The 14,152-nt window shown below is 46.1% G+C and overlaps 1 protein-coding gene across 5 annotated transcripts in view; it reads left to right on the top strand.

Annotated features, from left to right (window-relative positions):
• Positions 1-14,152, top strand: part of LOC112224722 (AT-rich interactive domain-containing protein 4B) — a gene marked incomplete at its 5' end in the record, with an annotated part of 111,647 nt that overhangs the window by 46,190 nt on the left and 51,305 nt on the right. For all 5 annotated transcript variants that reach the window (XM_042305691.1, XM_042305690.1, XM_042305688.1 and 2 more), the window contains 3 exon segments: positions 2,340-2,437; positions 5,890-6,139; positions 6,881-7,131. In XM_042305691.1, coding sequence (XP_042161625.1) covers positions 2,340-2,437; positions 5,890-6,139; positions 6,881-7,131 — 599 coding nt within the window.

Below are 14,152 nucleotides of genomic sequence, written 5' to 3'. Positions count from 1 at the left end.
TATTGATGTGCTGTAGTTCCCTGTGATGTATTGATGTGATGTAGTTCCCTGTGATGTATTGATGTGCTGTAGTTCCCTGTGATATATTGATGTGATGTAGTTCCCTGTGATGTATTGATGTGATGTAGTTCCCTGTGATGTATTGATGTGCTGTAGTTCCCTGTGATGTATTGATGTGATGTAGTTCCCTGTGATGTATTGATGTGATGTAGTTCCCTGTGATGTATTGATGTGATGTAGTTCCCTGTGATGTATTGATGTGATGTAGTTCCCTGTGATGTATTGATGTGCTGTAGTTCCCTGTGATGTATTGATGTGCTGTAATTCCCTGTGATGTATTGATGTGCTGTAGTTCCCTGTGATGTATTGATGTGCTGTAGTTCCCTGTGATGTATTGATGTGCTGTAGTTCCCTGTGATGTGTTGATGTGCTGTAGTTCCCTGTGATGTATTGATGTGCTGTAGTTCCCTGTGATGTGTTGATGTGCTGTAGTTCCCTGTGATGTAGTTCCCTGTGATGTATTGATGTGCTGTAGTTCCCTGTGATGTATTGATGTGCTGTAGTTCCCTGTGATGTATTGATGTGATGTAATTCCCTGTGATGTATTGATGTGCTGTAGTTCCCTGTGATGTATTGATGTGATGTAGTTCCCTGTGATGTATTGATGTGATGTAGTTCCCTGTGATGTATTGATGTGCTGTAGTTCCCTGTGATGTATTGATGTGATGTAGTTCCCTGTGATGTATTGATGTGATGTAGTTCCCTGTGATGTATTGATGTGATGTAGTTCCCTGTGATGTGCTGTAGTTCCCTGTGATGTATTGATGTGCTGTAGTTCCCTGTGATGTATTGATGTGCTGTAGTTCCCTGTGATGTATTGATGTGCTGTAATTCCCTGTGATGTATTGATGTGATGTAGTTCCCTGTGATGTATTGATGTGCTGTAGTTCCCTGTGATGTATTGATGTGCTGTAGTTCCCTGTGATGTATTGATGTGATGTAGTTCCCTGTGATGTGTTGATGTGCTGTAGTTCCCTGTGATGTATTGATGTGCTGTAGTTCCCTGTGATGTATTGATGTGCTGTAGTTCCCTGTGATGTAGTTCCCTGTGATGTATTGATGTGCTGTAGTTCCCTGTGATGTATAGTTGTGCTGTAGTTCCCTGTGATGTATTGATGTGCTGTAGTTCCCTGTGATGTATTGATGTGCTGTAGTTCCCTGTGATGTATTGATGTGCTGTAGTTCCCTGTGATGTATTGATGTGCTGTAGTTCCCTGTGATGTATTGATGTGCTGTAGTTCCCTGTGATGTATTGATGTGATGTAGTTCCCTGTGATGTATTGTTGTGCTGTAGTTCCCTGTGATGTATTGATGTGCTGTAGTTCCCTGTGATGTATTGATGTGATGTAGTTCCCTGTGATGTATTGATGTGCTGTAGTTCCCTGTGATGTATTGATGTGATGTAGTTCCCTGTGATGTGTTGTTGTGCTGTAGTTCCCTGTGATGTATTGATGTGCTGTAGTTCCCCGTGATGTATTGATGTGATGTAGTTCCCTGTGATGTATTGATGTGCTGTAGTTCCCTGTGATGTATTGATGTGATGTAGTTCCCTGTGATGTATTGATGTGCTGTAGTTCCCTGTGATGTATTGATGTGATGTAGTTCCCTGTGATGTATTGATGTGCTGTAGTTCCCTGTGATGTATTGATGTGCTGTAGTTCCCTGTGATGTATTGATGTGCTGTAGTTCCATTTAGATTTCACCAGCCTTCTAGTCAGACACATTGTCTTTCTCTCTGACAAACATGTATCTCTTGTTCCCTGTTTCACTCTGTGCCCTGTCCTCTGTGTCCTGTCCTCTGTGTCCTGTCCTCTGTGTCCTGTCCCCTGTGTCCTGTCCCTGTGTCCTGTCCTCTGTGTCCTGTCCCCTCTGTGTCCTGTCCCCTCTGTGTCCTGTCCCCTCTGTGTCCTGTCCCCTCTGTGTCCTGTCCTCTGTGTCCTGTCCTCTGTGTCCTGTCCTCTGTGTCCTGTCCTCTGTGTCCTGTCCTCTGTGTCCTGTCCTCTGTGTCCTGTCCCCTCTGTGTCCTGTCCTCTGTGTCCTGTCCTCTGTGTCCTGTCCCCTGTGTCCTGTCCCCTGTGTCCTGTCCTCTGTGTCCTGTCCCCTCTGTGTCCTGTCCCCTCTGTGTCCTGTCCCCTCTGTGTCCTGTCCTCTGTGTCCTGTCCTCTGTGTCCTGTCCCCTGTGTCCTGTCCTCTGTGTCCTGTCCTCTGTGTCCTGTCCTCTGTGTCCTGTCCTCTGTGTCCTGTCCCCTCTGTGTCATGTCCTCTCATGTCCTGAGCAGATTGAGAGTGGATCCGTATGGAAGACTGTCTACCAGGCTCTGGGAATCCCTGTTCTCAACTCTGCCGCCGGCTACAATGTCAAATGTGCTTACCGCAAGTACGTAGTGAGAGCCTATTGATCTGTTTACCACTGATACCGTACATTTTAGTGGGACCCCTCTTGAGTCGCTGTGGTGATATTGATACAATCAGGCTGTGTCTGGTGTGGTATCCTCAGGTACCTGTATTGTTGTTATGGTGTGGTGGTAATCCTCAGGTACCTGTATTGTTGTTATGGTGTGGTGGTAATCCTCAGGTACCTGTATTGTTGTTATGGTGTGGTGGTAATCCTCCTCAGGTACCTGTATTGTTGTTATGGTGTGGTGGTAATCCTCCTCAGGTACCTGTATTGATGTTATGGTGTGGTGGTAATCCTCAGGTACCTGTATTGATGTTATGGTGTGGTGGTAATCCTCAGGTACCTGTATTGTTGTTATGGTGTGGTGGTAATCCTCAGGTACCTGTATTGTTGTTATGGTGTGGTATCCTCAGGTACCTGTATTGTTGTTATGGTGTGGTATCCTCAGGTACCTGTATTGTTGTTATGGTGTGGTATCCTCAGGTACCTGTATTGTTGTTATGGTGTGGTGGTAATCCTCAGGTACCTGTATTGTTGTTATGGTGTGGTATCCTCAGGTACCTGTATTGTTGTTATGGTGTGGTGGTAATCCTCAGGTACCTGTATTGTTGTTATGGTGTTGGTACCTGTATTGGTTATGGTGTGGTGGTAATCCTCAGGTACCTGTATTGTTGTTATGGTGTGGTGGGTATCCTCAGCTACCTGTATTGTTGTTATGGTGTGGTGGTAATCCTCAGGTACCTGTATTGTTGTTATGGTGTGGTGGGTAATCCTCAGCTACCTGTATTGTTGTTATGGTGTGGTGGTAATCCTCAGGTACCTGTATTGTTGTTATGGTGTGGTGGTAATCCTCAGGTACCTGTATTGTTGTTATGGTCTGGTGGTAATCCTCAGGTACCTGTATTGTTGTTATGGTGTGGTGGTAATCCTCCTCAGGTACCTGTATTGTTGTTATGGTGTGGTGGTAATCCTCAGGTACCTGTATTGTTGTTATGGTGTGGTATCCTCAGGTACCTGTATTGTTGTTATGGTGTGGTGGTAATCCTCCTCAGGTACCTGTATTGTTGTTATGGTGTGGTGGTAATCCTCATCAGGTACCTGTATTGTTGTTATGGTGTGGTGGTAATCCTCATCAGGTACCTGTATTGTTGTTATGGTGTGGTGGTAATCCTCAGGTACCTGTATTGTTGTTATGGTGTGGTGGTAATCCTCAGGTACCTGTATTGTTGTTATGGTGTGGTGGTAATCCTCAGGTACCTGTATTGTTGTTATGGTGTGGTAATCCTCAGGTACCTGTATTGTTGTTATGGTGTGGTAATCCTCAGGTACCTGTATTGTTGTTATGGTGTGGTGGTAATCCTCAGGTACCTGTATTGTTGTTATGGTGTGGTAATCCTCCTCAGGTACCTGTATTGTTGTTATGGTGTGGTGGTAATCCTCAGGTACCTGTATTGTTGTTATGGTGTGGTATCCTCAGGTACCTGTATTGTTGTTATGGTGTGGTGGTAATCCTCAGGTACCTGTATTGTTGTTATGGTGTGGTAATCCTCAGGTACCTGTATTGTTGTTATGGTGTGGTGGTAATCCTCAGGTACCTGTATTGTTGTTATGGTGTGGTATCCTGGTACCTGTATTGTTGTTATGGTGTGGTGGTAATCCTCAGGTACCTGTATTGTTGTTATGGTGTGGTGGTAATCCTCCTCAGGTACCTGTATTGTTGTTATGGTGTGGTGGTAATCCTCATCAGGTACCTGTATTGTTGTTATGGTGTGGTGGTAATCTTCCTCAGGTACCTGTATTGTTGTTATGGTGTGGTGGTAATCCTCCTCAGGTACCTGTATTGTTGTTATGGTGTGGTGGTAATCCTCAGGTACCTGTATTGTTGTTATGGTGTGGTGGTAATCCTCAGGTACCTGTATTGTTGTTATGGTGTGGTGGTAATCCTCAGGTACCTGTATTGTTGTTATGGTGTGGTGGTAATCCTCAGGTACCTGTATTGTTGTTATGGTGTGGTGGTAATCCTCAGGTACCTGTATTGTTGTTATGGTGTGGTGGTAATCCTCAGGTACCTGTATTGTTGTTATGGTGTGGTAATCCTCCTCAGGTACCTGTATTGTTGTTATGGTGTGGTGGTAATCCTCAGGTACCTGTATTGTTGTTATGGTGTGGTATCCTCAGGTACCTGTATTGTTGTTATGGTGTGGTGGTAATCCTCAGGTACCTGTATTGTTGTTATGGTGTGGTAATCCTCAGGTACCTGTATTGTTGTTATGGTGTGGTGGTAATCCTCCTCAGGTACCTGTATTGTTGTTATGGTGTGGTATCCTCAGGTACCTGTATTGTTGTTATGGTGTGGTGGTAATCCTCAGGTACCTGTATTGTTGTTATGGTGTGGTGGTAATCCTCCTCAGGTACCTGTATTGATGTTATGGTGTGGTGGTAATCCTCAGGTACCTGTATTGTTGTTATGGTGTGGTGGTAATCCTCCTCAGGTACCTGTATTGATGTTATGGTGTGGTGGTAATCCTCAGGTACCTGTATTGTTGTTATGGTGTGGTGGTAATCCTCCTCAGGTACCTGTATTGTTGTTATGGTGTGGTGGTAATCCTCAGGTACCTGTATTGTTGTTATGGTGTGGTGGTAATCCTCCTCAGGTACCTGTATTGATGTTATGGTGTGGTGGTAATCCTCAGGTACCTGTATTGTTGTTATGGTGTGGTGGTAATCCTCCTCAGGTACCTGTATTGTTGTTATGGTGTGGTGGTAATCCTCAGGTACCTGTATTGTTGTTATGGTGTGGTATCCTCAGGTACCTGTATTGTTGTTATGGTGTGGTGGTAATCCTCAGGTACCTGTATTGTTGTTATGGTGTGGTAATCCTCAGGTACCTGTATTGTTGTTATGGTGTGGTGGTAATCCTCCTCAGGTACCTGTATTGTTGTTATGGTGTGGTATCCTCAGGTACCTGTATTGATGTTATGGTGTGGTATCCTCCTCAGGTACCTGTATTGTTGTTATGGTGTGGTGGTAATCCTCCTCAGGTACCTGTATTGATGTTATGGTGTGGTGGTAATCCTCAGGTACCTGTATTGTTGTTATGGTGTGGTGGTAATCCTCCTCAGGTACCTGTATTGTTGTTATGGTGTGGTATCCTCAGGTACCTGTATTGTTGTTATGGTGTGGTGGTAATCCTCCTCAGGTACCTGTATTGTTGTTATGGTGTGGTATCCTCAGGTACCTATATTGTTGTTATGGTGTGGTGGTAATCCTCCCCAGGTACCTGTATTGATGTTATGGTGTGGTGGTAATCCTCAGGTACCTGTATTGTTGTTATGGTGAGGTGGTAATCCTCCTCAGGTACCTGTATTGTTGTTATGGTGTGGTATCCTCAGGTACCTATATTGTTGTTATGGTGTGGTAATCCTCCTCAGGTACCTGTATGGGTTTGAGGAGTACTGTACCTCCTGCGCCATCACTTTCCGCATGGACCTTCCACTGAAGCAGCCCAAGGCAGAGGGGGGCAAGGCTGAGGGGGAGACGGGGGAGGCAGGGGGAGACAGTTCTGTCCCACCTGTAGCCTCTTCAAGCTCAGCAGAGGAGCAGAAACGGAAAGCCTGCTACTCTGAGAGAGAGAACCTGTGCTGCTCAGAGACCAGCAGCACTCAGCCCATCGTCTGCAAGGTACTGGACTCTCTCTCTCTCTCTCTCTCTCTCTCTCTCTCTCTCTCTCTGTCAGTATAAGCACCCAGCCCAGTTCCCAACAACATCAGGATCATCTTTAGCGTCAGGATCATCTTTTGCATCAGGATCCTCTTTAGCGTCAGGATCCTCTTTAGCGTCAGGATCATCTTTGGCATCAGGATCCTCTTTAGCGTCAGGATCATCTTTAGCATCTTTGGCATCAGGATCATCTTTAGCATCAGGATCATCTTTAGTGTCAGGATCATCTTTGGCATCAGGATCATCTTTAGCTTCTTTAGCATCAGGATCATCTTTAGCCTCTTTAGCATCACGATCATCTTTAGCGTCAGGATCATCTTTAGCCTCTTTAGCATCAGGATCATCTTTAGCATCAGGATCATCTTTAGCGTCAGGATCATGTTTAGCATCAGGATCATCTTTAACATCTTTAGCGTCGGGATCATTTTTAGCATCAGGATCATCTTTAACATCAAGATCATCTTTAGCATCAGGATCATCTTTAACATCAGGATCATCTTTAACATCTTTAACATCAAGATCATCTTTAGCGTCAGGATCATCTTTGGCTTCAGGATCATCTTTGGCGTCAGGATCATCTTTAGCATCTTTGGCGTCAGGATCATCTTTAGCATCTTTGGCATCAGGATCATGTTTAGCGTGAGGTAGTATAATGATTGATTAACAGGGTATGAAGTAAGGACATCATATCCCTCCCCACAGGAGGATACTGAGCTCACCCGGAACAGACCAGAGCTGGAACCTCTGAAGGCTGAGCAGCAGAAGGCTGAGAGAGAAGGTGGTGATGATGATGATGATGGTGTTGATGATGAGGAAGGAAACGACCATCACAAGCACGGCTCTGATGATGAAGACGGCCCTTCATTTGCTCGCCTCAGAGAGGAGGGAGTGAAGCTGGAGCCTTACGATGAGGAGCAGGAGGCTGGGAAGGCGGAGGACATTTCTGGCTCTGGGTAGGTGGTTCTCTCCCCCAGGGGCTGGGGTAGTAGACTGTGCTGTTGATGGGGGGGGTTGCAGAATTACAGAAACTTTCCTGAAATCACCAGGAAATCCTGGTTGGAGGAAGGGAATCTTCAGACCAGGATTTCTGGAAAAGCTTATTTAGGGAAGTTTCTGGAATTTTGCAACCCTAATGGTGATATCCTTAGGATGTGTCTGTATTTGGGGAAGTCTTCAGCCGATCGGGTATGATGCCCACGACGTTCTGATGGAATAGTAGACCCGATATCATTCAGTCGTGTATTCATTAACTAAACTTCCAATTATTGTAGAACATTAATCAGTAGCAGAAGACAGGTCCTTGAAAGAGCAGAGAACATGTGGTGCACACAAAGAATATGCCAGTACTCGGTATCTATGCAAAAATAGCATTTTCCATTTGAAATATATATTTTTCACTCTTGATACTTGTGTTGCCTTAAACGTAATGACATAATACTATAGGCATTCCCTGTCAGCTAAAGAGTTGCGGCTGTGAGTCCGCTAGCTAGCTTCATTAGGTAGTTAACCCTCTTTAACCACTGTTAACCTGCTGGTTGATCTCTGCTCTACTACCCCTCAACTCTCTATTGTTCTGGCTGAGCTCTACTCTACTACCCCTCTACCCTCTATTGATCTGGCTGAGCTCTACTCTACTGCCCCTCTACTCTCTATTGTTCTGGCTAAGCTCTACTCTACTGCCCCTCTACTCTCTATTGTTCTGGCTGAGCTCTACTCTTACTACCCCTCTACTCTCTATTGTTCTGGCTGAGCTCTACTCTACTGCCCCTCTACTCTCTCTTGTTCTGGCTGAGCTCTACTGCCCCTATTGATCTGGCTGAGCTTGATCTGTTCTGGCTGAGCTCTACTCTACTGCCCCTCTACTCTCTCTTGTTCTGGCTGAGCTCTACTCTGCTGCCCCTCTACCTTATATTGTTCTGGCTGAGCTCTACTGCCCCGCTATTGTTCTGGCTGAGCTCTACTCTACTGCCCCTCTACTCTCTCTTGTTCTGGCTGAGCTCTACTGCCCCTCTATTGATCTGGCTGAGCTCTACTCTCCTGCCCCTCTACTCTCTCTTGTTCTGGCTGAGCTCTACTCTACTGCCCCTCTACCTTATATTGTTCTGGCTGAGCTCTACTGCCCCGCTATTGTTCTGTCTGAGCTCTACTCTACTGCCCTTCTACCCTCTATTGTTCTAGCTGAGCTCTACTGCCCCTATATTGTTCCGGCTAAACTCTACTGCCCATCTATTGTTCTGGCTGAGCTCTACTCTACTACCCCTCTACCCTCTATTGTTCTGGCTGACTCTACTGCCCCTCTACCCTCTATTGTTCTGGCTGAGCTCTACTGCCCCTCTATTGTTCTAGCTGAGCTCTACTGCCCCTCTATTGTTCTGGCTGAGCTCTACTGCCCCTCTATTGTTCTGGGTGAGCTCTACTCTCTACCACTGCCCCTCTATTGTTCTGGCTGAGCTCTACTGCCCCTCTATTGTTCTGGGTGAGCTCTACTCTACTGCCCCTCTACCCTCTATTGTTCTGGCTGAGCTCTACTCTTACTACCCCTCTACCCTCTATTGATCTGGCTGAGCTCTACTCTACTGCCCCTCTACCCTCTATTGTTCTGGCTAAGCTCTACTGCCCCTCTACTTGTTCTGGCTAAGCTCTACTCTACTGCCCCTCTACCCTCTATTGTTCTGGCTGAGCTCTACTCTACTGCCCCTCTACTCTCTATTGTTCTGGCTAACTCTACTCTACTGCCCCTCTACTCTCTATTGTTCTGGCTAAGCTCTACTCTACTGCCCCTCTACCCTCTATTGTTCTGGCTGAGCTCTACTCTACTACCCCTCTACCCTCTATTGTTCTGGCTGAGCTCTACTCTACTACCCCTCTACCCTCTATTGTTCTGGCTGAGCTCTACTGCCCCTCTATTGTTCTGGCTGAGCTCTATTGTACTACCCCTCTACCCTCTATTGTTCTGGCTGAGCTCTACTCTACTACCCCTCTACCCTCTATTGTTCTGTCTGAGCTCTACTCTACTGCCCCTCTACCCTCTATTGTTCTGGCTGAGCTCTACTGCCCCTCTACCCTCTATTGTTCTGTCTGAGCTCTACTGCCCCTCTACCCTCTACTGTTCTAGCTGAGCTCTACTGCCCCTATATTGTTCTAGCTGAGCTCTACTGCCCGTCTATTGTTCTGGCTGAGCTCTACTGCCCCTATATTGTTCTGGCTGAGCTCTACTGCCCCTCTATTGTTCTGGCTGAGCTCTACTGCCCCTACCCTCTATTGTTCTGGCTGAGCTCTACTCTACTACCCCTCTACCCTCTATTGTTCTGGCTGAGCTCTACTCTACTACCCCTCTACCCTCTATTGTTCTGGCTGAGCTCTACTCTACTACCACTCTACCCTCTATTGATCTGGCTGAGCTCTACTACCCCTCCCCTCTATTGTTCTGGCTGAGCTCTACTCTACTACCCCTCTACCCTCTATTGTTCTGGCTGAGCTCTACTGTCCCTCTATTGTTCTGGCTGAGCTCTACTCTACTACCCCTCTACCCTCTATTGTTCTGGCTGAGCTCTACTGCCCCTCTAATGTTCTGGCTGAGCTCTGCTCTACTACCCCTCTACCCTCTATTGTTCTGGCTGAGCTCTGCTCTACTGCCCCTCTACCCTCTACTGTTCTAGCTGAGCTCTACTGCCCCTCTATTGTTCTGGCTGAGCTCTGCTCTACTGCCCCTCTACCCTCTATTGATCTGGCTGAGCTCTGCTCTACTACCCCTCTACCCTCTGTGCCCCACTAGTACAGTTTCTGTGCCCCTCTTCATGTCTCAGCCAGTGCCCGCAGCAGGGACGGCTCTAAGTACTCAAATCTTGACGGCCTCTACTCTATTTAAAGTGCATGCTGTGGTACATCTCTGTCTCTCCATCTCTCTGTCTCTCCATCTCTCAGTTCATTAGGACTGTTTAGGCAGACACGTGGCTGCGGCTGCCCAGTCAGCTAGTAAACTGCTCTGGTTTTCATTCTGACCCTTGTTGTATTCGAGAAGATTTTCTACTTGAACAAAAACATCAGGACACTATCCTCTTGTTGTGTTTAGTCCTGCATCTGAGCCAGTTATTTGTAAAGGAAGAGAATGACAATATCTATCAAAAGAATGACATTTGTTTTGTTTTGACTGGATTCTTTAAGAAAAATGAGATTTCAGTGTTAGAGGTGTGGTTCGATGTGGCAGTTGCTAATGTTTGTCGCCCATGAGACACCATATGAACAAAGCCATTATCACTTCCTGAAAATTGTCAGAACGAATTTAAGATGACTCAAGAAATCTGTAATTAATTTTGACGAGGTTTTTTTGCAGAGGAGGTTTTACTCACGCTATTTTACATCTAGCTACAATGTTTGGTACAGTATGTCTCAAGTAAATGTCTGATATGCTGTCTAATGCCATTGAAATCCTTGGGCCCAAACAGTGAATAATAATAAAATAAAATAAATCAACGGTTAAGCGTTCTCAGTGTAAACTCAAATGACTAAAACCCAGATATAAAGTATGTAGAAACGAATAATGGACTTATATCTTTTTATAATATAAAGTTTAAGAACGAAACAATCACCAAAATGAAAGATAGACAATCAGGGACAATAAAACATTTCAATAACAATGATTTTAGCAGTTTTGATTTGGTTATTCTGTGTGAACAAAAGAACACAGTAGAGTAGCTGTGGTAAAATGGGATGGCAGGAAATGTCATTAAAAACTGTTTTCTTTCAACTCCATGAAGAATATTGTATAATCACAGGAAATTAGCTTTGAAACTGCCAAATGTGTAGAATTGGAAGATTTTAGCTTTAAAAATGTATCTCAACTCCATGGAGAATATTGTAGAATCACAGGAAATTAGCTTTGAAACTGCCAAATGTGTAGAAAAGATTTTAGCTTTAAAAATGTATCTCAACTCCATGGAGAATATTGTAGAATCACAGGAAATTAGCTTAAAAATGCTCACATTTCAAAAATGGGTCACCTCTGCCACGCCCTCTGCCACGCCCTCTGCCACGCCCTCTGCCACGCCCTCTGCCACGCCCTCTGCCACGCCCTCTGCCACGCCCTCTGCCACCTAAGCCTCGTTTTGATCTGGAATAAAATCTGTTATGTATCATGTGTTAGTGATCATTGTCGAAATCAAATCAGTTTTGGACAATACTGACTTCAAATCAGTTTTGGACAATACTGGAATAAATGTTTCTATGTCACATATGACATTTTCTTTGAGAGAAGTTTGAACTCCAGTTCAATTCTGTTTTAAACGAGAAAGAGATTGAAGCATGAATGAGTCTCCAGGGTTTGTGGAGTCCATATCTGATCCTACTTGAACGAGACATCCAGGGTAGAGCTGGGTCGATAAACCAAAAAATGATCCACACCGACCCAACCAATCGAGGACGTTTTACTGATATTGATAATGGCGATAAGTAGCTTTTACCAGAGTAATGTGAAATTTTAAGTCTGCTAATATGAGCTATTGCTAATGGGACAATTGATGACTGCAACATTCAGAGTAGTAGTTGTAAGGGTAATAAAATAAAAATTGCCAGTGCACATTTATCGTTCAACTTGTCGTTATCGTGTTATGAATTACTGTCCATAACAGCGCTGTACACCGGCGTCGGGTAGCCGGCACTCTACACCGGTGTCTTGTAGCTGGCACTCTACACCGGTGTCTTGTAGCCGGCACTCTACACCGGTGTCTTGTAGCCGGCACTCTACACCGGTGTCTTGTAGCCGGCACTCTACACCGGTGTCTTGTAGCCGGCACTCTACACCGGTGTCTTGTAGCCGGCACTCTACACCGGTGTCTTGTAGCCGGCACTCTACACCGGTGTCTTGTAGCCGGCACTCTACACCGGTGTCTTGTAGCCGGCACTCTACACCGGTGTCTTGTAGCCGGCACTCTACACCGGTGTCTTGTAGTCTACACCGTGTCTTGTAGCCGGCACTCTACACCGGTGTCTTGTAGCCGGCACTCTACACCGGTGTCTTGTAGCCGGCACTCTACACCGGTGTCTTGTAGCCGGCACTCTACACCGGTGTCTTGTAGCCGGCACTCTACACCGGTGTCTTGTAGCCGGCACTCTACACCGGTGTCTTGTAGCCGGCACTCTACACCGGTGTCTTGTTGCCGGCACTCTACACCGGTGTCTTGTAGCCGGCACTCTACACCGGTGTCTTGTAGCCGGCACTCTACACCGATGTCTTGTAGTTGGCACTCTACACCGGTGTCTTGTAGTTGGCACTCTACACCGGTGTCTTGTAGTTGGCACTCTACACCGGTGTCTTGTAGTTGGCACTCTACACCGGTGTCTTGTAGTTGGCACTCTACACCGGTGTCTTGTAGTTGGCACTCTACACCGGTGTCTTGTAGTTGGCACTCTACACCGGTGTCTTGTAGCCGGCACTCTACACCGGCGTCTTGTCCGGTGTCTTGTCCAGCACTCTACACCTTGTCCGCGTCTTGTCTTCTTGTCCGGCGTCTTGTCTGGCGTCTTGTCCGGCGTCTTGTCCGTCTTGTCTGGCGTCTTGTCGTCTTGTCCGGCGTCTTGTCTGGCGCTTGTCTGGCGTCTTGTCCGGTCTTGTCTGGCGTCTTGTCCGGCGTCTTGTCTGGCGTCTTGTCTGGCGTCTTGTCTGGCGTCTTGTCCGGCGTCTTGTCTGGCGTCTTGTCCGGCGTCTTGTAGCCGGCGCTCTACACCGGCGTCTTGTTATCTTGTCAATTTCTCTGCTACTTGTCAAAACGCATTTAGGAAGTAGAGGGCAGTTTGTCGATGACCCATTTAGGCAGTCATCTTTAGTATCCATAGAGTGGGAAGTAGGATTTCCTATTGTACCAAAACTGACACGTTTGTCCTGGTGACTAAAATGTACTGAGGTTGATTGTGAAGGGACAGACTCACCTGTCAGTACTGTAAGCATAGTTGTGTTGCTGTAGGTTCACTGTAGACAGAGGAGAAGAGAGAAGGCAGTATTTAACAAGGCTCAGTGAGTGTCCTGTTTGGAACCGAGCAGACCATCTGAGCTAGGACGCCCTGTTGGCTCTCAGTTGATTTGAAATGACGTGGCTTCGGACTTTACTGCCGTACTTCATATGAGAAGACTGCATTTTCATGTGTGGCAGCAGTAGTCGTTTTTTTCTGTGGAACAAACAGCTGACTGAAGACGGCCCGGGCATTCGTGCTGTTGAGTCCGTTTCTGCAGTAACATGGAAACTTTGTTGTAGTCTTCGGTTGCCCAAGCAACAAGCCCCTCCCTGCAGCAGCAGCAGCGCACATGAAAATAGAATGAATTGTATGAGAACCGTTTACCTCCGGCAATATGACTGGTAAACTCGCAATGGCTGCCTGGTATTGTGATGCAATGATTTCCATGGTAACGTAGAATGTTGGTAACATGATGTTAACTGATGTAGCTCATACTTTTGTATTTTTTAAATGTCAGTTGAGTTGAATCAATAAGTCACATATTGAATGGTGTGATATTTTAACAGTTATAGCTGTAACCGCAGTCATTTGTCTGACCAATAACCATCATCCAAAACTCCATGACAGTCACAGCCCTAGTTGTGGGCGTTGACCTGGATTTGGACATGTTGACTGTACTTCCTGTCTCACGTTACTACTGCGTCTGCACGCTGCAACAGCCTCAAACTGCTGTGCCGCTAAGCTGTGCTTTGCTGTGCCAACCTGCATAATCTTCCTCAGTGTCCTGAAACCCTTCCCACCACCCCTCCCCTCTCTGCAGCTCTGACTGTGTACTATAGCACCCCTTGTGGCTGTTATACCTACTACAACTCAACCGAAACCTCAAGTCAATGAGTGCGAATGAGTTGTGATGGGTATGTGGTGTCTGGATGATGAAGGTTAGCTGTAATGATAAGTCCGTATAGGACCAGACCTAGGCGAGATGATGTATGGTTTTTATAAAGGAAGTCTTTGTAGCATAGTGGT

Source organism: Oncorhynchus tshawytscha, linkage group LG24 (genome assembly GCF_018296145.1).
Source record: "Oncorhynchus tshawytscha isolate Ot180627B linkage group LG24, Otsh_v2.0, whole genome shotgun sequence".
NCBI classification, from domain to species: Eukaryota; Metazoa; Chordata; class Actinopteri; order Salmoniformes; family Salmonidae; genus Oncorhynchus; species Oncorhynchus tshawytscha.
This window is presented reverse-complemented; position numbering and strand designations above follow the sequence as displayed.